Genomic DNA, 27,814 nt, shown 5'->3' with positions numbered 1-27,814 from the left:
AAAAAACATAGAACACCCAGACAGATTATAAACTTGAAGCAATTCAACAGATGTGCCCTGAGGTTAAAGATAGCAATCCTACAAAGTGCCATACCATTGGAAAAGGAGAGTGCCTTCATGGTGATGACTAACTTGCTTGATACATAAGAATTTCTTGCAATTGATACCAGATCAGAAACATTATTAACTCAAAATCTGCACATGCTGTATAAATTAACACCCATGGTGTTTACAAAATGTTTATAGTGGCTGGTCACGTCTGAAGAGGAATTTTCATGACTATCGAAGTTGAATGAATGTCTCATGAAAGAAAATTTCTAGATATTATTAGTGGAATCTGCCACAGTGCCCAATGCCTTTCTATATCAACTGCTGTTTTCAGCTGCCTACATTTCCTGAGATGATGGTGGGTTTAAGGGACTATATTCTCCTAACAGTCTTCAATATTGTTTACGCCAGCCGGGATTTCTGAGAGCTGGCCCTGATTGACAAAGGGCATCGATGTAAGTCCAGAAAAGCGTGGGTCTCGTCACTGCACTAGACAGAATTTTTGCATGAGAAAAGTTCTCTACTATAGGTTTATTTTTACTGTACGCTAAGTACTTTAAAAAAAAACTTGTTTATTTTGTAGAGGGATTATATAAGGAGGTGCCATGATGCGTCCCGCCTTAAAAAAACCTTTGTAGGCGTACCATTCCATGTGGGTTCATGGAATATGTGGGTCTTCCAAATATTTTCTATCCCTACTAGCAAAACAACATAATCTACCCTTTTCTGGTCCCCAAACATGTGAAAAAGCCCATCTGGATAGGGTTACTTGTTTGTGATTTCCAAACATTAATCCTTATTCTGGCAATCAGAATTTCTGTGTTGAATTGTGTGAGTCCTTATGTTTTTTTACACCAATTGAGGACAAATATGAGCATAAACAATTCATGAATAGGGCTCACGATGGCTATTAAGGGAATCCTGACATTTTAAAAGAGAATTCCTTACTGTGGGATATCTCATCCTGTCTGTTAAATGTTGATATTGCTTTTGATGATGGCCTCATGGATTCATCTTGTGTTGGACACCTAGGTACATGTTAAAGCAATGCAGCAGTGGTTGAATAGGAATATGGAAACAGCACACTAGATTTAGAGGCGTTAGGGAAGTATAGGGTATTAGCCAATGGGCCACTTACCCCTGGGGTCACTACGCCCCTTCCCCTATGTGACTACTTCCTGTTAGAAGGGGGCATAACCCTGTCCCAGAGTTCCTAATTCTGCCATCACCAAGATGGCAGACTTTTAATTTTCATGTCCACATCAGGTTAGCCCACCTTTGGGGTGGAACTAGCCTGAGGGTGAACTCACCTCCCTGACTGCAAATTTGCCAACCAGTCCAGGTACCAAATGGGCCCTGGGCTGGGGCGTCACCTTTGAAGGAAAACAGATTTGCATACCAAAGGTGGTGGGCTCTTTGAAGCTTCCTGCCCTGTAATGCTACTTTATGGTGAACAGGCGTTATATCTGACTCCTTAGAGCATTTGGCTTTCACCCCTGGGGTCAGATGCTCATCTGTGGTGGCAGGCTGATCAGAACCAGTCAGCCAGGAAACTTGTAGTTGGTAGGTTTCCAGGGGGCACCTTCAAGGTGCCCTCCTGATGCATATAATAATAAATCCATCACTGGAATCAGTGTGAGTTTATTAATACAAGATGTTTGATACCATACATCTTTATTTTCAGTAAAGCCATCATCTAGCTGTGGAACTCGTTTTTGATCAGTGCCAAGCGCATGCACTTAAGATGGCTTTTCTGGTCACTTGCACTGGCACACATGTAGTTTAGTACATCCTGCCTTAGGACTGTAAGACCTGCTGTAGGAGTAAGTTGCCTATACTGCATGCAGTGTTTTCAGGCATGGCACATAGGGCTGAGCCGTTTTGTGTTTTCACTTTTGTCTTCACCAAGACATGCAGCCTACAATTGCAGGTGCATGAGTGCGCTGAGGGTTCCCTTAGGGTGGCACAATACATGGTGCAGCCCTTTGGGACCCTCTTTAGCCTCCTTGCCCTAGGTACCAAGGGTACAATTTACTAGGGACTTACAAGGGTTGCTAAAGGTATTGCCAATTGGGGAAACACTTGTACAGTTTAGGGAAAGAGATCTGGCACTGGGAACCTGGTTAGCAGGAACCCAGTGCATCCCAGTCAAAATCGCATTGAATAGTAGGGGTGACCATGTCATAAAGGGGCACTTTGCTTCCTGGATTAGCCTCGAAATCATGTCAGTCTCTGATAAAGAATGGGTTTGTTCCCTTAGGAACAGAAAATGTGACCACCTAGTTTTGCTTAATGAATGAGACGGGAACAAAGTCACCTCGGTGATTGAGATTTCTCACTTTATCTTGCTTGTGTTCCTCCCTCCATTCCAACTAATATTTTACCATCCACAGAACTGGTGCATCTTCAATCTGTATTTCATAACAATCTGTGCTTCTTACTGAAACTCGCTCAGCAATTCACTCTAGAATAATGCCAAAGATACTCAAATGTTTTTGAAAACCAACCAATCTAGCCCCTAAAATACGACAATCTTTAGCAAATCTAACAGCCAAATTAAAAAAGTGGTGCGAAAAAGCATTCTCAAGTTTCATCATGACTGAACAGAGATCGTGAAAGTTAGTGACCATTCTAATGATGGATTCTTCATTTTATGACTTGTCTGTTGGTGCACAATTGACTCTGGACAGAAGATATTATCAATGAACAAGACTAACTTTTGTTTGAAAATGATAAAATATTTGTTCTTTCTAAACCTTTCATCAAAGTGCCATGACTGTTATTAGCTTTAATTGTTCACGCCTGTCATGCCTTGACAGTGCCTTGGGACAAACGTGGGTCTGTCACAGTACCAGATCAGAAGGCTTAGTTGGTCAAATAGCAGCAACTCTGCAACTCTACTGGTTATGAAAAGTCAACAACAAACTACATCTCAGTGACACTGCTTATTCTTTCCTGAGTTTAGAACAACTCACATAGGTGGACTCCCAGGTCCAGCCTGCCAATTTATGAAATTTCAACTTTCTATGAAGGCAGATTATGTAACAATTTGCATCCCTTTGAAACCTCTAAATCAGCTTCTCACCTAGGGGCCGATTAGGATAGCGGTGAATCCGCATCCTCCACCGCCGGCCCGGAGGATGCGGATTCACTGCTGCGATGATTCTAAAGACCCCCCCCACCAGATTAGGATGGCTGGGGGTCATCGGCGACGGGAAGACCGTCCGCCGCTTTTCCACCGCAGACCGTGGCGGAAAAGCTCTAATATGGTGGCGGTGTCTATCAGACACCGCCAGCCATATTAGGATTTGCATTGGGGCATGCCTTTCTGTGGCGGCAATGCCGCCACAAAAAGGCATACTGGTTTTTCTTTGGGGCCCGTTGCGGGCCCCCAGGGTAAAAGGGGGTGGGTGGTGCACATGGGGGGTACCTATGGTACCCCCCTGCATTTACATGCAAAAAGCGGCAGGCACTGCGCGGTGCCTGCCGCTTTGTGCATGTAAATGTAAAACATACTTTTTTAACCTTGCGGCAGGCGCTGCTTCAAGCAGCACCCGCCGCAAGGTTAAAGATCCAGAATGTGACCGCCAGGGTGGCGGTCACATCCTAATTGCACCGGAGGGACCGCCGCTGCGGACGGTCCCTCCACCTCGGGGGTGGCGGACGGACCTGCGTCCGGCCACCATCCTAATGAGGCCCCTAGTTAGCAAGCCAAAATCAATGATTCACCCGTTCACAGACCACCAAGAAACCATCTCTGTGTCAGTTGTGCATTTCACAAAACACAATTTACCTAGTTAATGTAATGCACTTTAAAGGATATACCTATCCATTTATAACTTTCTGTCTTTACAAATGGTTGTTTACCAGTGATTGATTAGTTGACTTAATTCATCTCTTTTTCTCTTCGCTAGGATGGGAATGTGGTGTGCCAAAAGACTTCCTGCAAAGAACTGAACTGTTCTTTGGTCGAGGAGGTGCCCGGAGAGTGCTGTCCACGATGCCATGGTGAGTGTACAGAAGTGAATATATACAGCTTTTGAAGGCCTCATTATTTTGTTCATGTTGACTTAATATGCCCTGCCATCTATGATTACTGACTAGCAATCCAGAGAATGCCTGTTTTGATGTTGGCTGACTGCAATAGATTGATATCATGCCTGTCCTCGCAGCCAATATCCCATTGGTAAACACCTAATATTAGCCAACAATTACTGCTAACTTGAGGAAGACCTGAGACAGGAAATGCCATCTGTTTTTTTGCAGGTTGCCTGGATGGAACATCTCAGCGCCAATTTGGTGAAGAGTGGACACATGCTGAGGACCCCTGCACAATTTGCACTTGTTGGGTAAGGATGCTTTGCGGTGAGTTTAATATACATTTGATTACCAGACTTCCTATTGCTCCCTATAAGTTTAAAATAGTGCCTTGAAATGGACAGCATTACTAAATCTGGCATGCATAAATGGCCTCTCTTCTCTTAACAGTTTCTATGCCCAGCATCATAATCTTGCACTTTACTTCCAGTCAACCACCCACCTAGTGTTTTCATTGAGTAGTCCACAAATTCCACCCAGGACTGACCCTGGGTTTTCCGAGCCCCCCTGAATCTAATTCTATACTCCTCAATTGTGAGTCCAAATCCCTCAATGAGTTCATAGGACTCTGCTTCTGCCCCACTAAGCGTCAGAAGTCTGTCTCTGCACTTACCAGAGAACAGTTCCCAAAGGAGTGCTCCCCAATAAGACCTCCTCACCTTTCTCGCTTCACAAGCCCTCTCAAAGACTGTGAACAACCTGGTGATGTCATCACCATCCTCAATTATGTACACAATCCCTTTGGGTATTTTGGGATCATAAGATTACTCTCTGTCCCTATTTATTAAGTTGCTGCCATCATTGATGGGAGCTAGGCCCATCTCTGTTATTTCTTTTTCTAGAGCCAGGTGCCTGGTCTCTAGGTCTAAACCTACGGCCAACCTTACTAAGAGGATGGTCTCTTCATTGAGGCTGTCCTTAATGGTCTCAGAAGTACCTGACCCACCTATGTGGGATCCAGGTGCTGTGAGTAGTATTCTTGGTGTCAGGGGAACAGGGGCCTTCTCCTCCCTAGGAAGTGAGGGCGGCTGTAAGTTATCTCCTTCCCCTCCACTTTCTTCCCCATCTGAGTGATTGTCACCTTGTTCAGATGGGAGGTCCCTACCATACCCTGCTAAGAGCTATTGGAGCTTTCGCTTGGAGGGATGGAGCCCCATAGCAATGTTTTTAAGTTTGCAGAGAGACTGTAACTCCCTAAATTCTAGATGGTCTAAGGTGTGAGGTCGAGCTCCTCAACCAAGCTCTCTATGTCATTTGACATTTTGTCACTAATAGTTGGGTTCTTGTTAAGAGACATTAAAAAACAATTCTAAACCCTCTTACCCCTAACTATAATGGAGTTTTTACTTCTAAAAAATACTAAAGGGGCTTCAAAAAATTCAGAATTCTAAAAATAGTGTAAGAGTTCTGTTGTGTGACCAAGTCAGTCCAACAAATGCAAAGTTGTCGATCCCACTGCTGATCCACCAATGTAGGAAGCTGTCTCTGTGTATACTAGACAAAAGTAAGGTATAGTGTGCACAAAGTCCAGTGGATCCCCAAAGGCTTACATAGGTAAAAGTAGATAACACCTTACTCTCTATTTGTGGTAGTGTGGGCGAGCAGTAAGGCTTTATCAGAGGATTGTGTTAAGCATTTATTGTACACACCCGGGCAAGAAATGATGTCACACAATCAAAGGCTGAACTCAGACCAGTTGTTTGTATCAAAAATATTTCTTTGTTTTATTTTATTTTCGGAACCAAGCGGGGATTGGTACAGATAAGTAGAATTGTACGGGTGCAGTGGTGAAACCAGGCGTCGGTTTCTTTGTCTTCAGCAGGCTCATAGTCTTTCTTTGGAGTTTCTTTTGATCAGAGCTGCTATTCGCAGGAGATTCGGTATTTGTTGAAGGCAGTCAGTCCTCCCAGGAGTACTGGCGGCTGCTGGCTACAGCAGGACAAGGTGACTTTTGGTGCAGGATCTCTGGAAACTGCAGACAGACCAGTAGGGCTTGGGCCAAGTCAGTTCTTCTCTGCAGTCTCCTCTGTTGTGCGTTTTCTTTTGTCCTTCTCCTTCGTAGGTTGCAGGAATCTGCTTTCTGGGTTCAGGGCTGCCCCCTAAATACTGTATTTAGGGGACGTTTTTGGGAACTCGAGGTTGTAGTTAATGGGCTACTGACCTTAGGATGACTACACCCTTGGTGTGCTCACCCAACGCGAGGGAGTGGGCTCAATCCCTAACCCCGATTGGAGAGTGCCTGTCATCTGCAAGATGATGGGCACTGAAGAGTGGGCTTGGACTCGCCTCCCCACCTGAGGGGTGGGGTTGGGAGCGGTGGGCACACCTTCTGGGCTGTTCTAATCTTTCCCACCTGTCTTCCCGTCGAAAAGGTGGTGCGACAGGAAGGGGGCCTGCTCATGATAGCAGGAGAGGCTGGGGGTCGTGTTGCAATGGCAGCAAGGCCTTTGAAGCTCCCTGCCACAGATGGCTCTTCCTGACCTGGGGGAGGTGTGTACACCTCCACACAGGAAAGGCATTGTTTCTGGGCCCAGGGAGTAAAGGCTCCCACCCCAGGGGTCAAAAAACATGACTTGTGGTGGCAGGCTGGTGTTTGTCGGTTAGAGAAACCACCAGGGGCTGGTTATTTTTCAGGAGGCATCTCTAAGATGCCCTCTGAGTGCATTGTATAGTAAATCCCACACTGGCATCAGTATGGGTTTATTTTGCTGAGAGGTTTGCTACAAAACTTTCCAGAATTTAGTAAAGCCATTATGGTGCTGCGGAGTTCGTAATGACCAACTCCCAGACTATATACACTTTATGGCTTTACTGCACTTAAAATGTCTAAGAATAGACTAGAACGCTGTAGGGGTACTGTACTCATGCAACTGTACCCTCACCAGGTAAATTATGCACCCAACTAAAGGGGTGTCTTACCTATACCATAGGCAGTGGGTTGCAGACTCTTCACTTTTCTCTGCACCCAAAACGCGCAGCCTGCAATGGCAGTGTGTATGTGTTAAGGTACAGGATCTCTAAGGGTGGAACAATATGTGCTGCAACCCTTAGATGCCTTCCCTGGTCACAGTGCCCTCAGTACCCATGGTACCCTTTACAAGAGACTTACATGTGGCTAGAGAGGTGCCAATTGGGGGTACAACGGTCCACTTTTGGGAAAGAAAACATGCACTTGGAGCCTGATTGACAGGGACCCAGGGCACATCAAGTCAAAGCGCATCAGAAATCTGGCCAAAAGTGTGGGGGGGGGGTACTGCAACTGAAACCCACTTTCCTACACATGCGCAATTAATAAATACAATAATAATAATTACAATATTAATAATGACAATAATAATTACATTTGTTTCCCCAAACACCGAGGTGTTGCATACTTGAGTCCTCTCAAAAGATTTGTGGGAAGTGCTTGGTCCGGCTTATTCTGCTGAGCTCAGGGGGGTCATCTCTGCCCAATCAAGTCAACATATTGTGTAGCTGCCTACAGTTGCGGCTCGCATGACTCGCGGGTGGGGAGAGGGAGGGCGGTCGCGCTGGTGCTGTCGAGCGGGGTTCGCATGCAGGGTATTTAAAAAATAAAAACGTACCTCACCAGGTCCTCCACCACATCCGCTCCTGGCAGGGTCCCGCGCAGGAACAGGAAGTAGGCATCCTCCCTCCCCTCCCCAAAGCCAAACACAACCCTCCAATGGCAGCATTGTGATTGGTGCCAATGGCGCCTAGCCAGGCGCCTTTGGGAAGGCCATTTTGTCTATGAGAGTGAGAATGACTGGTATGGTCGGCACCAGAGGGCCGACCAAATAGTAAAGGCCCGCAGCTTTGGACAAGCCACTCCTCCCCGACTCACCCAACCATCCGCCCCCAGCCAGGCATACGATTCTGCTTTCTCGCCGTGCAAAAAGCACAAACATAAAATGGTATTTAAAGTACCTTTACAGTGGATTAGATTTGAATTAAATATAAATATGCATCTTTGAATGGAGCTTGTAGCTGGCACAGGTCAAACGTTATTGATATGAAGCATATAATCTATACTTAATATTTTCCTATGTACTATCTACAGCCAAGCCAGTGACAATATAATTTGTGCTCTCTCTAGTCACTGGGGAACATGCCATTTCTAATGTCACACATTTTCCACAGTTAAATATTATGCACCCTACCTTATGGGGCTGCAACGTGTGCTTACTGGAGACTTACTTAATATTTAAATTAGGTTTTCCAGAAAGAGTGATAGTGGTAGGTCTGTGCAGCAATGTTCATACTGCTGCTGTTGGGATACACAGGGTAGGAGGAAAGCCATGTTTTCACTACCACTGTACTAGATGACACAATAGGTGCTGCAGTTCTGCCCACCCCCTCGCTGCTCAGCTGACTGCTGGACTGTTCTCCTTACTCAGGAGACAACCTCGCCAGCCAGCAGATCTTGCCAAAAAGCCCAGGTTCTAGTGGCCAGCCCCTGAGCTCTTGCCACCTATAGCCAGCGCCTTCTCCATTTTGGGCGCATCGCCATTCTTGCTTTCTCACCTCCCACTTCCCGCCTCCCCAGAGCCCTTTCCATGACCTATTTAATGGAGGCCACAGCGCAGCTTCAGAGAGAAGATCTCTGCCTGCTCCCTCACTACTGAGCTGACTGTCGGACTGCACCTACCTCTGGAGACAGCCTCGCCAACCAGCATATCTCGCTGCCAGCGCAGGTTCCAGTGCCCAGGCCCTGAGCTCTCACCATATAAAGCTTGCTCCCTCTCCGTGTTTGCAGCATCGCTGTTCCCGCTTTCCTGCCTTTCACTTTCCACCTCCCCAGCAGGTCTCCTATGACCTATTAAATAGAGGCTTTCACACGCAGCGCCACCGGAGCACCAAAGGCAAGCCCTTTTGCGCCCACACGAGCCTGGACAGCACCTAGCATCAGAAACCTTTGTCGTCTGGACCCCCAGAGGTACTCCGCCACAGATCTCCATGCCCTGGACCTCAGATGCAACAACAACTGCTACCACGCATCACCCAACTCCACAGCAGGACTTTTCACCTGCCTCTGCTGCTGGTTCACTGCCACCACAGCACCGACCGCCCTCACTGAAACCCACACCACGCTGCCCCAACCCGCTGAGACCTCAATGGAACAACTCAGATACCTTCGGATCAAGACCAGATCACTATGCAAACATGCCTCTGAAGACTGGGAAACCATCTCCACCTTCTCCCTTGATGTGGCCTTCATCACAGAAACCTGTCTCACCTGCTCATCAGCCCCTGTCATTGCTATTGTAACCCACAACAGCTACAAGATGGAACACTGCAAACACACCAACAGACACTATGGTGACATTGCCATCGTACACAAGGAATCAAGCATCTGCACGACCACCAAAGACGAAACCACGCCAATCATGGAACACCAGAACTTCCAACTCCACACCGACGACAAACCACCATAAAAGGCACCCTTGCATTCAAACCTCCATGGCCATGAAACGGACACCATCACAAAATTCATCACCCCTCCTGCCATGTAATCCGAACACAAAGTCTTCCTGGGAGACCTCAACTTCCCCCTCGATGACTCCACAGACACCACCTCCACCGACATCCTGGAATGAATGGACAACATCGGCCTCACACAGCTGATCTCAGACCCCACGCACAGAGCAGGACACACGCTGGACCCATCTTCACATTCAGCAACAGAATCAGATTCATCACAGAACTCACTGGGTCCAACCACTCCATCATACAATTCACCATCACCAACCGCCCCAGCGCCCTCTTTCGCAGATGGAGCAAGGTCACTCAGAACCAATGGACTAAAGGCCTCAGCATCACCCAGCCCAACGTCTTCAACAACCTGAATCTGGCAGTAGAGAACATCAATGCCTGGATCACCTCACCAGTGCTGCCGACCGAGTCACCCCCACCAAACCAGCCAGCACACACAGGCCCATCAAATAAGCCAGCTAGTACACCGCAAAACTCAGCATGGAGAAGCACAGATGGAAAGAAGGTGGCACATCAGCATAAAAAACACTGATCGAGTCACCATCTCCAACTCAAAGTTTCAAAAGGGATACCCAGACACACTACATCAAGGCCAGCGCCAAGCTGACCAAGGAGCTCTTTGCCATCGTCAGAGCTTTCACCTGCCCATCAACCACCGAACACTTGATCTCCTCATCACAGGAACTCTGCAACCATTTCCACAACAAAAAAGCCACTATATACAGAAACTATGAGCCCCAAACCACCGACCTCCTCAGCCTCCCAACTCCCACCAAGGCAACTGCCAACCATCCGCTCTCCACATGGGAACAACTCAGCACATCAAACACTACACCCCTAATAAACTCCAACCACTTGGGAGCACCCACCGACTCTTGTCCCCATGGACTCTACAACCTCAGAAGTGAAGTGATCAGCCACCAGCTCACCACCATCCACAACGGCTCCATCACCACAGCCACCTTCCCCGGCACCTGGAAACACGCAGAGGTCAGACCCCTCCTCAAGCACCTCTCCGCAGACCCCAGCGACCTCCAGAACTGCAACCCCATCTCGCTCCTCCCGTTTCCCACCAAAGTCCTGGAGAAGGCCATCAACCTCCAACTCACCAAACACCTGGAGACAAACAACCTGCTAGAACCCTCCAGTTTAGGATTCTAGACCAACCACAACACTGAAACAGTCTGGATTGCCACAACAGACGACATCTGCACTCTACTTGACAAAGGTGAATCAGCCTCCCTGATCATTTTCAACCTTTCCGCTGCCTTCGACGCCGTCTCCCACCACACTCTCATTAAACGACTGCACCAAATTGGAATCAAATACAATGCTCTTAGATGGATGGCATCTTTCCTTACGGGACGCACCCAGAGAATCCATCTCCCGCCCTTTACCTCACAGCCCAAGAGCACCATCTGCGGCGCACCGCAAGGTTCATCCCTCAGTTCCACCATCTCCAATATCTACATGACACCACTAGCAGACATCATCAGAACCCTCAACATCAACATAATTTCCTATGCCGACGACACCCAGCTCGTTAACTCACCACAACAAAAACCAACTTCCACAACTGCATGAAAAAAATCGCAGCCTGGATGACAGACAACTTCCTGAATCTCAACACGAACAAGATCAAAGTGCTAATTTTCAGCAGCCACAACTCCATCTGGAATGACTCCTGGTAGTCTACAGAACTCGGACCTACCCCTACTCTGAAAGACCACACACGTAACCTCGGCATCATTCTGGACAGCGAACTCTACATGAAATGGCATGTCAACACCATCTCCTCAACTTGCTTCCAAGCTCTCTGCATGTCCCGCAGAATCTTCAAATGGATTTCCATCACCACCAGGAAAACAGTGATGCAGGCACTCATCACCAGCCGTCTGGACTATAGCAACGCACTGTATGCAGGCACCACCAGCAAATTTTTGAGACTACTCCAGACAATTCAGAACAAAGCAGCAAGACTGGTCCTCAACCTACCCAAAAGGGCCCACATCACCCAGCACCTCAGAGACCTCCACTGGCTCCCCATCCAGAAAAGAAGCCAGTCAATCTTCTGACTCATGCATACAAAGCCCTCCACTACATGAATCACGGCCTGAACATCCACCAACCACCCAGAAACCTCTGCTCTGCTCACCTTGCACTCTCACAGACACCGTACCTCTGCTGCACCGGAGGACGATCCTTCCCCCACCTCGCTGCCAAATTCTAGAACTCCCTCTCCCTCCACCTTCGCCATTCCCTGCCCATTCATTGACAGAATTCAGGAAGGGACCCAAGACCTGGCTCTTTGACTACATGGGTGATAGCTGTGCTATACAAGTAGTGATTGATTGGTTAAGTCCGCAAGTGTCATTTAACTTTATATACCATGGGATTACTTCTGCACAATATACTATGCTCTTATAGATAAGTTAAATGTGTTAATCAGGCTTTAGGTCAATTTTGGCATGTTTTAGGAGTCAGACAACATATACTAGGTAGTGGATAGCAGTGTCCCACATTAGAGTTCGAGATTACCAGCAGGTGATTCCCCAAAATAAATTAGTCACTTTGCAACAGTCAAGGACGTTTTCTACACTTTGAGTTTTTTTCTTCTATCTGGAGCCCTCTTAAGGAGACACTTGTCACTGTCACTGTTCACATGTTCTGTTCAGTGCAGGATAGCACAGTGGCTGTTAAGTGGAGTCATCCTTTCCTAAGAAATCAAGAAGAGAACTCAACATACCGTCTCAGCATCCAGTCCTTGGCATGCGACAAGGAGGTTGTTTCGCTCTCTGCATTGTAGCTCAGCTAATGAGTACAGTCTCTGTTGCCACCTGTTTCCATTGGATTATGTTGCTCCTATAGGAAATCTAAATGTATGTATGGTAAGGCCCATCAGATCACTTTCCCTGGAAATCTTTGAATATCCGTATTGCAAATCATATGAAACTTTTCTGTCTGATTTATTGATGTAGCCAGGATATTTAGTTATTTTCTTTTTCAAATCTAGACACTATTTCCTTCGGACTACAACAATAGATATTACATTCAAAGCCATCGAAGATATTAGCAATTTTAACCTTTAGCTCTGAGTGCCTCCGATCTGCAGTTACTCAGGGGGGGGGGGGGGGGGATGTAGACTAGCAAGTCGTCTCTCACCGAAGCTTCCTGCCAATTAATTTATGTACGTTTTTGTTCTCCTGAATACATAGCTGACACATACATAAATAGTTTAGATATGAATGAATGCTGAATGTCTGAAGCACAGACACAGCATAGCCCTAAAAGCATCCACAGTCTAGAGCCAATGACGTCTTCAATTGAATATTACGTCACAGAGCAAGACCATGGTCCAAAACCTTAGGGAGTCCACATGGTGAAACCGTTTGGCCCAACGTGTTGCAGACTTTGAAAGAGATTCTGCCATAGACATATTTAGTTTTATAATCAGAGGGGCAGATTTATGTTAACTGGCGCATCCCGAGGGATGCGCCAGTTAACATGCGCCACAGTGCGCCACAGCTACGGCACCCATGGTGCGCCGCATTTATGATGCGGCGCACCATGGGGCAAAAACGGCACAGATGCGTGACGCATCTGTGCCGGAAATGTGGCGCATTGCTGGAGTTGCGTCGCAAGCGTGACGCAGCTCCAGCAATGCTCTGGGGGGGGCCTATTCTTTCAATGCTGCCTCAAGCCTTACGCCTGCTTCAAGCAGGCGCAGGGTTTTGACGCAGCATTGCCCTGAAAGTGACTGAGTGAAATCTCATAGATTTCACTCAGCCACTTTCAGGAGGCGTTCCTGCGCAGGAACGCCCCCCCCTGCGGAGGAACGCCTCCTCATGGCGCAGTGCTGTACAACGTGACGCATCTCCTAGATGCGTCTCGTTGTAAATAGGGCGCAGGGATGCGCCACGTTTCCGTGCCGTTGCGTCACGCAACGGCGGCGTAAACGTGGCGCAAGCCCTTCATAAATCTGCCCCTCTGTTTAAGAAGAAAACACAGCATTTCAAATTTAATGCAGTTGGCCAGAGGGGGCTGGTAAATATCCCGAATTTAGGGAGAGCTGGGCTCTTCCATTGAAGTACTGGGGTACATCAGAGTCCGTCATACACTGCCATGCTATCCCTTGGGTAAAGTGCCCATGCTTGATATATTTAATGCTACCTTCCACTGCTAATTTTGTTGACCCTTAAACACCAGGGGGCAGATTTATGAAGGGCTTGCGCCACGTTCACGCCGCCGTTGCGTGGCGCAACGGCACGGAATTGTGGCGCATCCCTGCGCCATATTTACAACGTGACGCATCTAGGAGATGCATCACGTTGTACAGCACTGCGCCATGAGGAGGCGTTCCTCCGCAGGGGGGGCATTCCTGCGCAGGAACGCCTCCTGAAAGTGGATGAGTGAAATCTATGAGATTTCACTCAGTCACTTTCAGGGCAATGCTGCGTCAAAACCCTGCGCCTGCTTGAAGCAGGCGTAAGGCTTGAGGCAGCATTGAAAGAATAGGCCCCCCCAGAGCATTGCTGGAGCTGCGTCACGCTTGCGACGCAACTCCAGCAATGCGCCACATTTCCGGCACAGATGCGTCACGCATCTGTGCCGTTTTTGCCCCATGGTGCGCCGCATCATAAATGCGGCGCACCATGGGTGCCGTAGCTGTGGCGCACTGTGGCGCATGTTAACTGGCGCATCCCTCGGGATGCGCCAGTTAACATAAATCTGCCCCCAGATGTTTACTATAAATGCAAATTCACTCTCCTTTGGCTAGGTCAGAGAAGATATGTACAACAGCATATATTTTTTCCGCACTTAAGACATTAGTATTTTTGCATAAATTGTGACTTTTGAACTAGATTCTGTGATCGATGAGGAGCTTTTCATACGAGCTTCAGTAGCCTGGCTAACTAGGTGTTGTTACTCAGGTGCACTTAATTACAGTGAGCCTCCTTTGTAATATGAACCCATCTCCTACAGATCTTCAACAACAGTATTAGTGCCTTCATAAATTCCTTTTTGATGGATGCAACACGTGTTAGCTCAGCTGCCATAGCTGTGTCCGAGCTAACATTGAAATGGAGTCAACTATTCTAGAATGAAATAAAAGAAAGTACGTACAGAATTGAAGACCAAAGCAACATTGTTCAATTTATATGTTGGTGTTCATCTTCCTTGTTCAAGTTTAGAAGACATAGACGGAGGCTGAGGGTCACATGTCCTAATCCCCTATTAGTACATGCTGCTACTGGGCCAACGAAGGGTTTTATAATGTCGACATAGTAGTATTTATTTATTTATTTAATTATGCAATTTATTAAGCGCGCAAATACCCTTGGGTGTCTCGGCGCTGTGGACGGGCGAAGGCTGGAAAGATTCGGTGCTGGTCAGTAATTAGTTAAATAGCCAGGTTTTGAATTGTTTACAAAAAAAAAGGAGGGAAGGGGCATTTTTGATGGGAAGGGGGAGTGTGTTCCATAGTCGGGCGGTGGCGATGGTGAATCTTCTGTCGCCTCAGGAAGATTTTTTTGTTCTGGGAACATTTATCAGATTTGCTGCAGCAGAGGTAAGGGGTCTGATAGGTTTGTAGGGGCACAAAGTTTCTTTTAGGAATTCTGGTCCTATGTTGTTTACTGCATTATAGGCGATTCAAAGGGCCTTGAACTTTGTTCGGCTTCTGATGGGCAGCCAGTGGAGTTGACGTATTAGGTTGGATGTAGGTTTGAATTTGGAAGTGCTGGTCAGGAACCTTGTTGCTGCATTTTGGACCATTTGCAGTTTTTTGAGGACTCTTTCTTGGGCATTGAGAAAGAGGTCATTGCTATAGTCCACTCTGGACATAACTAGTGTGCTCATGAGAGTTCTTCCTGCATTTAGTGGAAGGTAGGAAGGAGTTTCTTTATCATTTTGATGGTATAAAATGTGGAGGAGACAACGTTGTTGGCGAGTGGCAAGAATGACAACTTATCATCGAAGATGACACCTAAGTTTCTGACTTTTGATACGGGGATTGGGGTGGACCCAGTTTCGCTGGCCACCAGGATGGAGACCAGCTGGGTGAGAAATTGCCAAAGATCATCACCTCTGTTTTTTCAGAGTTCAGTTTGAGGCAGTTGTTTGCCATCCATGTGCTTATTGCGATCATTCCAGTTTGGAAGTTTGCTGCAACTTTTTCTCCGTCATTGTGGGTCTCTATTACTAGTTGTCTATCATCGGCATATTTGTTGCGGCGCATGCCATGAGACTTAATGACCCTCGCTAAGTCGGACACATATATGTTGAATAAGGTCGGGCTTAACGAGGATCCCTGAGGGGCACCACTTGGGAAAGTGAAGGATGGGGATGTGAAGTCGCCTAGCATAACTGATTGAGAGCGGTTGGAGAGGAAAGATGTTAGGAGAGCCTTGGCTTTATTTTTAATCCCTATGGTAGAGGTACGGTCGATAAGAGTGGTATGCTCGACGTGTCAAAAGCTGCTGACAGGTCAAGCAGCACGAGAGCCGCGGCTCCTTCCTGATCGAGTATCATTCTGATCTCGTCGGAGGCTTTGATGAGAACTGTTTCGGTACCGTGGCCCTTCCTGAATCCTAATTGGCTGTTGTCCAGGAGATTGTTTTCGTTAATAAACTGTGATAGCTGAGTGTTGAATATTTTTTTGAAGATTTTTGCAGGGAAGGGAAGGCAAGCAATAGGTCTATAGTTTGTGGTTTCTGTGGGGTCGAGGTTGTGTTTCTTTAGTAGTGGTTTTATGACTGTTCTTTTCCAAGTGGATGGATACGTTCCTGTGATGAACATGGAGTTACAGATATTGGCTAGTACTGGTATCACATTTAGAATGGTTGGGGAGCATGGATCGTTGGGGGATCCGGATTTGATGGAGGCAATGTGGCCTAGGATTTGTTCTGGAGTAACTTAAGTGAATTCAAGAAGGGAAGGAAGGGTGCTGTTGTTGGTAGGGTCAGAATGAGAGGATGTGGAAGTGTTGGTTTCATTGGTAGGTTCAATATTCTGTTTGTTGGAGGAGGGGTGGGTGGCAAAGTTAGTATAGATATGACTGACTTTCTCTTGAAAGAATGTGGCTAGAGAGTCGCAGAGGGTTTGGGTGGGATTAATGGAAGGAAAGGGTTTAGGACCGGATATTCTGGTGACAAAGTGAAATAGTTGTTGTTTGGTCTTGTGCTGCTTCGATTTGAATAAGGTAGTATTTACTCTTTTCAGAGATTGTGAGGTGTTTGTATTTGGTAAATGCAGACTTGTATAGTGTTTTCTTGGTTTGGTCATAGTTCCGGCGCCATTGTCTTTCTAGGTTTCTGCAAGCTTGTTTTTTGAGCCTGAGTGCTTCTGAAAAACATGGGGCTGATTGTGTTTTTCTGTTTTTAGAGGTGTTTTTTGTGGGGCTAAGGTATTGAAGGCTGAGTGGAGCCATTGAGTGTATTGCATAGCTGCTTTTTCAGGTTCATACAGAGGAACGGATTGGGAGGATATAAGATGTGATTTGAGGGCAATAGGGGAGATGCTTTTCCAGGCCTTAAACTGTTTGGGGGGGCGAGTAGGTTGATTGGAGGTGCGATTTGTTATGTGAATATTAAAAAAGATAGCACAATGATCTGTCCAGGGGAAGGGGAGAATTTGTCCTAGCGTGATTTGCCTATTGTTGGTGAAGAGGGCATCCGGAGTGTGACCTGCTGAGTGGGTGGGTTTAGTTACTAATTGAGAGAGTCCCATTGCTTCTAGTTCTACCACTAAGGTTGATGTGTCACGGTCATTGAGGGCTTCCAGATGGAAATTGAAGTCCCCTAGAATGGTAAAGTTGCTTTCTCCAGCTAGTGCCTCTAGGATATGCCCTATGGAAGAGAGAAACTCAGCGTGTGGTCCCGGTGGGCGGTATAGCAGAATACCTTTGAAGGAGTATGCGTGTGTGAGTGACATTGAGAAGGAACAAGCTTCACAAGTATTGATGGGGATTGGTTCAGTTCTTACTGTGTATAGTTCACGGTAAATAAGGGCCAGTCCACCGCCCTTTTTTGTGGTTCTGTCAAGACGACTGACAGAGAACCCGTCAGAGTTAACTGGGGCAAAGTCTGGTCCTGAAGATAGGTCTCCCCAAGTTTCTCTTATAAAGAGGAGATTGAGTTTATGATTTTCTAGGAGATTTAGTAGTTCGTATTTATGTTTGGGTAGGGAGTGAGCGTTAATAAGAGCTGATGTAATAGTAGTGTGCTTGCTGGGGTAAGGGGCGCTTATGGCAGGTGAGTGTTTTTGTGTGGGATTTAGAGTGAAAGGACTGTTAGGGCAGTATATGGAAGCTTGGGTGGGCAGGGCTTCTAGATTGAGGAGGGGGCATATGTGATTGTTATCAGAGTTATTGGATATGTTTTTAAGTTGTTTAGCTGTATAGGTTAGGCGGTTGATGTGGGGTTTTGGTTGTAAGCGACCAGGGGGAGTGGCCCTGAGCCCAGTCCAGGCGCGTCCGCTGCACGTGGAGAGAGGCATCCTGGATTTCAAGGGGAGCAATCAGCTGCTGGTCAGCCAATTGGTCCAATGTCCCGGAAGTCGTAATCACTTCCTGCGTGCCTTTCCCTGTGTTCCCTCCACTCAATCCGCTAGTCTGAAAAAATCTGTGTACACCAAATAAAAACCCTGTAACATAACATGTACAAAAATAATCTTCAGTCCAAAATAGTCTGCCTTTTACAACCATTATTGTGAATTCTGTTGTACGTTTTAGAGAAAAAATTATTGGAGGATATAAAGATGATCAATAGAATCCGAGTCTTCTTTGCATGCCTCACCTCCATTTAGTTTAAGACTGAAGAACGGTTTGAATTTTGCCAATAATTCTTAAGCAAGGTCGAATGTTGGTTAGCCTTCTTCGCCAATGCTTTAGGAATTGCCTTCTTTGTATTTTTCCATTCTTTTGACAGTGAGTAGGTTAAAGTTATTCTGCTATAAGTGATGCATCATTCAAATTAGGCCCAATGGAAAAAACAGGTTAGAAAACTCTTCTCTAAATTGTTATGGAATAATTCTCTTTTTTTCACTAAGAGACAAAAAGCGCTCGCTTTTTATCTAGTGAATGTGTGACCTCACAGTATCCGCATTGTGGCGACGATTTGGCCAAATAAAGCTGGACAGCAAGTAAATGGGCCATATTTAGAGGCAGAGCCCTTTTCATTGAGCTGACTCATCTTGTCTCTGGTCAAAATAAGTAGAGAATTCCTTAATAGTGATATTGCAAAAGGGTTTCAGGAATAATATGTGAATGCTCTACTCATACTGTCCTTTGTCCCTCACAGGAAGGCTTGGCTCTTTGTAGAAAGAAAGATTGTGCTGAGAAGTGTTCATTTCCAGAGAGGCCAAAGGCTGGCACCTGCTGCCCAGTGTGTGATGGTGAGTATTGACCGTACAGCTTATTATACCGCAAAGCCTGAATTTTATGTCTTTAATGGTTAAGAATATTTATGTTCTAAAATTGCAAATAGCATTTTGAATGTTTGTTCGGGAATGTTGGATCAGTAACACTTCGATAGCCTGTGTTGCCCACCTGCAACCTTGACTGGCTTATTCGGTAGCTGAAATGAAGAAAGATAATTTGACTGCATATAATGACCACTGGTCGATCAAACTACAAAAAAAAAGAGCAAACAATAAAAATCTGGAAGTAAACAAAAACCATTTCAGCTGACTGACTACTCAAATTGTTTAGCGCACACTGTAACCTTAAATAGCGCTGGTGGTAGAATGGCCGTGTCTAATAATATTTTTGGAGCTAGTATCTGTTGGAGCTTAGGGCAGCAGATAAATTAATAGTGAGTGGTCCATGTTGAACCAGCCTAGCCAGAAATCTTAGTTTTCCTTTAGAGAATCTACAGGGAGGAACAGCAGAAATTTGTTCATACTTAAACCATTCCATTTTGTTACTTTAAGACTAGGGGCCCAATTACAATGCCGTAGTAATCAGCTCTGACCCTCGGTTGGAGCCGTTCCTACGACATATTAATCAGCTGTTCGGATTCCTTTCCGACTGACCCATTTTGATGGGTTCAGACGGAAAGGAATCCGGACCAGATTTCCGAATGGTCTCTGATGGGCTCTGAGAAGCCCGTCTGTCATATGGAAAGCCTCCAGTTTTGCAGCGTGAATCTTTCTGGATTCACTATGCTGTGCATTATTCCGCGGTCTAGTGGTTGGGTCCAGAATCGTAGTCTTTTTTTTTTTTCGTAGCCCAGGTGGGCGTCGACGTCCCACCTTTTGGTGTCCTTCCCGTGACGTAGCAACGCTTCCTGCGGAAGCTCCCACCCTTGGGCGCCAACTTCAGATTCTTTTTTCCGCGGTTGGGTCTGGATCGTTCCCGAAAGGGCTCCAGACATTTTTGGAGAAAGAAGACACCAAAAGCCTTTTTTGGACGGAGAAAGATTGGAGAAGACGACGAGAGACTACACCATCGAAGGGGACAACGAAGGAACAGGAAAACTTCCAGAACTTCGACGTCCATCGGAGAATGCGTGCTCAGGGGCCCCCTTGAACGCAGGAGATGGACAACACACCATTCAAATTCTGCCGTAACTGCCACCACAAGTACGCGCAGAAGGTCCAGCACCCGGTTCGCAACCTCTGCCTACCGGTCGACCACGAGAGCAAGGACTGCAACGCCTGCTCCGCCTTCACGCCGAAAACCCTTCGAGTTAGAGCGAGGCAGAGGATGACCAACGCCAGCTTGCAGGCCAAGGGCCAGCCACCATCCCTTCGAGACCTGGGTCTCTCAACATACGAAGAGGACAACGTCACCAGAGAAGACGACGACTACACGGTCGTAGAGACCGATAAGAAGACTCCTAAAAATGTAGTAGACTCGACGGCTCCTAAAGCCCCGAAGGACACTCGACAGTCTGACCCAGACTCTCGAAAAAACGAGGGCAAGTCCTCGAAAGCGCCAATGCCGAAAGCTTCGGCATCTGCAGCTACATACAGGCCCAGCGGACCCTCCGAGAGGGACTCCCAGGCGCCGAAAGCTGGAGAACAGCAAAAGTCGTCAAAAAACGTCCCCGAGAAGGAACGTTCGACGTCGAAAGAAAAGGACCAGAAGAGCACTTCGGCGCTGTTAAAAAACCCAAAAGCCAGCTCGGCGCCGAAAGCCCGGCTCGGCGCCGAAAGTCACCTCGACGCCAACCAATCCCTCGAATAGAGCAGCCGATCCATTTGACGCCGAACGCGCCGGCGAAATGGAAAAGAAAAAGAGACTGCTCGAGGCCGGGAAGCCCGGAGGGGCTGGAAGATCCAGAAGAAGAAGCCTCCTACTACGAGGAGGAGGGAGATGATGACCAGAGGACAATCCTGGGCTCTGCATCCTCGAAGACACAAGACATAGAGTGGCAAGACCTCAACACCGAGAGTCCAGAGGATAACGTGGACACGTATCCTTCGAGACCCTCGCCGCCTGATGACATTGGGGTGTACAACACAGTCATCAGAAACGCAGCAACAGCTTTCGGGGTAAAACTCGACGAGGAAAAGCAGAAGGCAGATTTCCTCCATGAAACAATGCTCCCACCACAAACTAGGAGCCAGTACCTGCCGATGCTCGACAGCGTCAAGGCACAGGGGAGAGAGGCTTTCAAGGAGCCTGCAACTTGCACAGCCATCACACCCAGGACGGAGAAGAAATACAAACATTCCTCCAAAGACCCGCCCTACATTCAGGGATCAGTCATTACAGCTACGGCAAGGAAGAGGGCTAACGTGCCAACAACGTCAGTGCCACCCCCAGTCAAGGAAAGCAGAAGGATGGACTGACGGGGAGAAAGATCGAACGGAATGCCGCAGTGCACTGGCGCATGGCAAATTCCAACACACTGCTCAACAGGCACCAGTACCAGATCTTAGACGAACTGGGCCAGTTACTCAAACACCTCCCTGAAGAACACCAGGAAAGGGCTGCACATCTTGTGGAAAAGGGGAAAAATGTGGCAAATTCTTGCCTCAAAACTGCCTTGGACGGGGCGGACACGTCCAGCAGACTCATGATGATAGGCATCACGGAAAGAAGGCAAGCCTGGCCCAGGATTTCGGGCTTCAAGCCGGAAGTGCACCACAGCATCCTGAACACCCCGTTCAACGGAGAGACACTGTTCGGTGCTCCAGTGGATGAGATGCTCACCCAACTGAAGAAAGATAACGAGACTGCAAGATCCATGGGGCCTTGCAATTCAGAGGGACAAAGAGGGGCTTCCCGTCACGAAGACCTAACGGGAGGGGAGGAAACCAGCCAGGAACATTGCACCAGGCGTTCCAGCAGTCCCACCAGTCCGACCCCCAGACACAGCAACAAAAACAACCCTGGCAGTACCAACAAAGAGGCCAGTCCTTTCGCGGGAGAGGGAATGGACGTGGACAAATTAGAAGAGGGGGTCAACAACCCTCCTCTAAGTGACTTTGTCATGCGACAAGTGTCCACCTATGCAAACACTCCCAGGGTGGAGCATGGATACAACTACAAGGGGGTACACGAGCTAAACATCTGCGAACATGCATCTACTCAGATTTATCATCAACAAAGACCACTACCAGTTCACAACCCTGGCGTTCGGACTAAAATCGGCGCAAAGGGTCTTCACAAAGTGCCTCGCAGCAGTCACAGCACACCTAAGAAGGGAGGTGATACACGTATACCCTTACTTAGATGACTGGCTAGTAAAAGCAAGTTAATACAAGACGTGCAAGCTGCACGCTCAAAGAGTGACAGACACACTGATGGGCCTAGGATTCTCCATCCACTGGGGAAAATCCTCAATGAAACCGGAACAAGTAAAACTCTTCCTGGGAGCACAGATCAACACCCTACAGAACAAGGTGTTCCCCAGCGAGAAGAGAATGCTAGCACTGCTGAAGGAGACACAACTCTACCAGAAGGGGCGAGCTCTGACAGTGAGGACGGCGAGCAAAGTCATGGGCATGATGGCGTCATGCATACATCTAGTGCCAAATGTACGGCTGCACATGAGACCTTTCCAAGAATGGCTACAGGAACATTGGTCACAAGTGACAGGTCGTTGGGAAGATTTAGGGGTTGTAACACACTTAGTGCAAGAAGAGATAGCATGGTGGAACATGGGGAACATGAGAAGGGGAAGCCTCTGACACCACCAATGGTGACCTTCACCACAGACGCATTCCAGAAGGGATGGGGCGCTCACATGGAAAAACTCAGAGTGAGGGGTCTGTGGACACCAGCAGATGTGGTAAAACACATCAACTACATAGAATTAAAGACCGTCTTCCTCGCAATAAAGGCTTTCCAGACGAAGTTGTACAACCAGAAGGTGTTGATCCAGACAGACAACACAACAGCGATGTTCTACATAAACAAGCAGGGAGGGACACAATCAGCCCCGCTTTCAAAATTAGTGCAAGAAATGTGTAAATGGGCCATTCCACTCAAGATAGACCTGCTGGCCATACATCTACCAGGGAAAGACAATGTAGAGGCAGACTGGCTCAGCAGACAGACATCGGCATCCCACGAGTGGGAGCTCAATGCACAGGAAACAGAGAAGCTGTTCGGCAAGTGGGGAACATTGTCAATAGACCTGTTTGCAACACACGACAATGCAAAATGCCAAAACTTCGCATCCAGGCAACCAGGGGAAGGGTCCCTGGGGAATGCCCTATGGATAAGCTGGCCGAAGACATTTGCTTACGCTTTTCCGCCGATCCCTCTGATACAGAAAGTACTCAACAAGTGCAGAACCAGCAACATGACTCTGATACTGGTCACACCGCAGTGGGCCAGGCAGACCTGGTACTCACAGATAATGGGGATGGCACAGAGTGCACCCCACAGATTTGGGAGCCGGAAAGACCTACTCTCCATGCAAGACGGAGAGGTGCTTCACCCAGAGCCAGAGAGCCTCAGCCTAGTAGCATGGCTCCTGAGGACATAAAGTTTGCTCATCTGAAATTAGCAGAGAACACCCTGAGGATACTACGGGAAGCAAGAAGACCCAGCACACGGAAGTTCTATGTGTCAAAGTGGAAGAGGTTCACACTATGGTGCAGAAAGGAAAAGCTGCACAAGAGGATGCAGAAGGACTCAACAGTGCTTAAGTACCTCACGCACCTGCTGGAGAAAAACCTGAGCTCATCCTCACTAAGGGTACACCTGGCAGCGATAGTCGCTTACACAAGAGGAGAAACAGGTCAGAGCTTCTTCACATCACAGATAATAAAGAGATTCCTGGAAGGAGCAAAAAAGATCGCACCACCAAAGAGGGTGTCACCACCTGCATGGAACCTTAATTTGGTCCTGACGGAACTCATGAAGGAGCCTTTTGAAGCAAAATTTAGATTTGTGGGTCAACCATTTGGACTTGACACACAACTGAGAACCCCTCAAAGATGTTGATCAGAGGAGCGCGGTACACGTTAGTAAGTGCAGGCACTGGTGGTGATATTTGGCTAGAGTTTTCTGTGTTATTGAACACCACAGATGGATTTCAGACAAACAGGAACATCCACAAACCATCTCCCTATATTCAGGGCATCATCCCAAAAGCTGGTACACGCCATTTCAGTGTCAGTGCTTGGGGCGGAATCAGAGACAATTGTGGATGTCTTGGAGAGTATGCAACTCCAGGACTACTATTTATATCACTATTTCCATCATTTTTGCAAGCTGCCACTCATGGCAAAGTATGTGTTCTGCTTCCAAAGCTTTTACTTTTAGTTAAGTGCTTTATTAAGCAGTGCCATTTAAGGAGCTGTTGTTCGAAGACAGTGGTACAAAATGAACATGACTGACATTTGGAACACAATTCTGCCTTAAATCGTGAGATTTGGAAAGATGTTGTTCAGCTGTCCGAGTTGCTAACCAGCACAGAAGCAATTGCAGAAAGGTTATCTGTGCTGCATGTCATATTTTTAACTAGGAGTCATTACTGCAACATCATGCTCTCTGCTTCTTAGTTAAATTAGACTTTCCCAAAATTAACTTAATAAAAAAACACAAAGTCTATGAATACCATCAACCTATGGAACAGTGCAACAGAGGTTCCACTTTGTTGCTCTTGCTAATAATAAACTGCTTATAGTGCGTACAGGAAAGTGCACCTTTTTGACATGGTCCCCCCCATGTTTCTCGTGGTATTTGATGCAACTTTGACTGTAAAGTGCTCTGGGCTCCAGCTAACCAGGTCCCCAGTGCCAGTGTTCTTTCCCAAAAACAAGGTAACTGTACAATTGTTCCACAAGTGACAAGACCATTAGCACCCCCCTGTAAGTCCCGAGTAAATAGTACCCCTGGTAGCTTTAGCATGGTTACCAAAGAGGGTCCCTAAGTGCTGCAGGATGTATTGTGCCACCCTAAGGGACCCACCACCAAGCTCTAGCAAGACTGCCATTGCAGGCAGCGTGAAATGGTGTAGACACAAGTGAAAACACAACATGGCGCACACCCTGTGGGCCATGCTCCCAGACACTGCATGCAATATATGTAAATCACCCTTACAGCAGGCCTCACAGCCCTAAGGCAGTGTTTATTATATTACATGCAAGGTCATAGCTGCATGACCAGATTTGATCCTGTGCTGTCCAGTTCAATAGCTAGATAATACACACAAACAGGGAAGCAATGTTAAGTACATGTACTACTGGGCAATGTTCATTACGAGTTACCCAGCTACATGATGGCTTCACTGAAACACGTTTGATATCAAACACCTTGTCTTAATAAATCCATACTGAAACCAGTAGTGTATTTATTTAAAACATGCACCGAGGGCACCTTATAAGTGCCCCCTGAAAACCTATCAAACTCTAGTGTATAGGCTGACTGGTGTAGATCAGCCTGCCAACACAGACAGTGTCTGACCCTCTGCAGGTGAAAGCATGCTTTCTGAGGGCAGAAACACGCCTGGTCTGGCCGGAGGTGTTGTCACATCCTTCAAATAGGATGGCTAGTAATCAGCATATCAAGGCAGGAGGCTTCAGAGGTTTCTGCTGCTTTTGAAAAGTCACCAGACTGGGGAAATGCAACACCCAGTCCAGGCCCATCACTATCAGGCTAGTTCCACCTCTAAGGTGGGCTACCTGGAGCGAACATGAAAAGTAGAAATTCACCATCTTGATTTTTGGTGAAATTACATACATCGGGTCAGGGTTATGCCAACTCACCACAGGAATTGGTCATTTACATGGGGCAGGCACCCAAAAGGAAAGTAGCAATTGGCTAATACCATATACTCCCCTTAACATTCCTAATTTGAGTATTTAGGTGGCACCTCTGACACCAGGAACTGAGATTCGATGCACACAAGAATGTGAAGAAAGCACAAACTGTGAGGACCAGCTGCCTGCACCTGCTCCAACAATCGCAATAAATTAACTGTTCAACTACTGTGCATCTACCATGAACCGTGCTAGTCTGCCAGCACTTCACAGAGTACCAGCAATCTCCCTTGGAGTAGAGGAGCTACCTCCCTGGAGCTTTCAGGTACCAAGCAGCAAAGTCTGGTCCACTGTTCTGTTGCTCTCTAGTTTCACCAACACAGTGACCACCCAGGACGAGGTTACAGTGCTCCGGAGGTTGTAGCTGTCTCCCCACCAAGTGAGTAGATGTCACAACCAACCAGAGCCGTACAGCACTAATACCTGGGGTTCTGGAACCTTGCCGCAACCAAAGACTGTTTGAGTCCATTCCGGACTCCAAAGACTCCAAGACCGAGCAGCCCTCGGGGGCAGTAAGCACTGTAGAGACGCACTTCGAGAGTTGGACAGCTGTTCTGATTTTTGTCCACTCAACCGACGAGACCAAGAACCGTGAGTTTCCACGACGCACAAGCCCATCCGACCCAACCATTCTGCATTTGAACGCCCCGGCCTGGGTTTCCAAGAACCGACTGTGCTTCCTTGCTCCCAGGGCCCTCACGAACCGGAGCTCCTGGACTTATCCCCAAGTGTCCCTCTGCATCCTGTTTCTAGGTGGCTCCCCTCTCTCCTTTGAGGTAGCATGCAAAGCTACCAACCCTACCTGCACCTCTGCACCTGGTCACTCCAGGGCAGGTAAAGAGTTACTGCTGGTGGTATTTTGGACCTTGGCTCCCTACCACCCTAAGTATTGTAGGAGACCCCCAGAAACATTTTGCAAGTAACTGTATGCAGTATATGCCATTTTCCCCATAGGACAGCATTACCGCTTAGAAAGGCACTTAAGTGAACATTTTACTTACCTGTAAAAATCAATATCTCAAGAAGTTCTTGCTTGAGAACAAAGCTTTTCATACTGAAGTTTATATAAAAGTGTATGTTATTTTTCTAATTTGGTGTCAGCTTTATTCTTGATTGTGTTTCATTTATTGCCTCTGTGAGTACAACAAATGCTTAGCACTACCCTCTGATAAGCCTACACACTTGCCCACTTTACCACAAAAGAGAGCATTTGGGTTTTTTACTTGTGCCTCTGTAAACCAGTAAGGGTTGCCTGGATCTCTACACAGTGTACCTCGTTTTGGTGCACTATGTAGATGGCCAGTATCCTACAGTGCTTCATACCTCAGTTCCACCATTTGTATACCACATAAATATCAGGTGCTATTATAACCCAATTTATTAGTACTGAATTTACTAAGCTCATCAGGATGAAAAGTAAGTTGGTGTTAGACTTGGCATCTTTTGGCTTGTTTCCCCTGAGTGTTTGCTTTCTGACCTCCCGGTTTTGACCTGTTTTGGCTGACTTAACGTTTCTGCGCTCTTTTCGCACTGCTGATCAGTGGTAAAATGCAGGCGCTCTCTGTGTCAATTCTGTTATGGATTGGTGTTTCCACAATTGGATATTTGATTTACTTGTTAGTCCCTAGTAAAGTGCACTGAGTGTGCAGGGCTGTGAACCAAAAGGCTACTCGTGGGCACGCAGCACTGATTGTGCCACCCATGTGAGTAGCCCAGAAAAGGTACCTCAGACCTGCCATGGCAGAGTCTGCGCGCAGTTTGTAACTGTCATGTCGACTTGGCCTGTGCACACACTGGCTAGTTCCTAACTTTCCCTTTTCTTACATGTTAGGCACCTCTAAGGTAGGACCAAAGTACCCCTGTGGGCAGGGTACAGTGTATGTGAAAGTTAGGACATGCCCTGGTGTGAGTGGCATGTCCTAATAGTGAATTACAGCCAATTTCGTTTTTC

General features: G+C 47.1%; 1 protein-coding gene across 1 annotated transcript in view; it reads left to right on the top strand.

Moving 5' to 3' along the window:
* Positions 1-27,814, top strand: part of KCP (kielin cysteine rich BMP regulator) — a 694,272-nt gene that overhangs the window by 323,799 nt on the left and 342,659 nt on the right. Inside the window, exons 19-21 of the mRNA XM_086918865.1 lie at positions 3,963-4,056; positions 4,315-4,397; positions 18,939-19,032. Coding sequence (XP_086774991.1) covers positions 3,963-4,056; positions 4,315-4,397; positions 18,939-19,032 — 271 coding nt within the window. The remainder of the gene's footprint in view (positions 1-3,962; positions 4,057-4,314; positions 4,398-18,938; positions 19,033-27,814) is intronic.

This window comes from Lissotriton vulgaris, chromosome 1_1 (genome assembly GCF_964263255.1).
Source record: "Lissotriton vulgaris chromosome 1_1, aLisVul1.2, whole genome shotgun sequence".
NCBI lineage: Eukaryota > Metazoa > Chordata > Amphibia > Caudata > Salamandridae > Lissotriton > Lissotriton vulgaris.
Note: the sequence above shows the minus strand (reverse complement) of the source record. Positions and strands in the feature narration are given on the sequence as shown.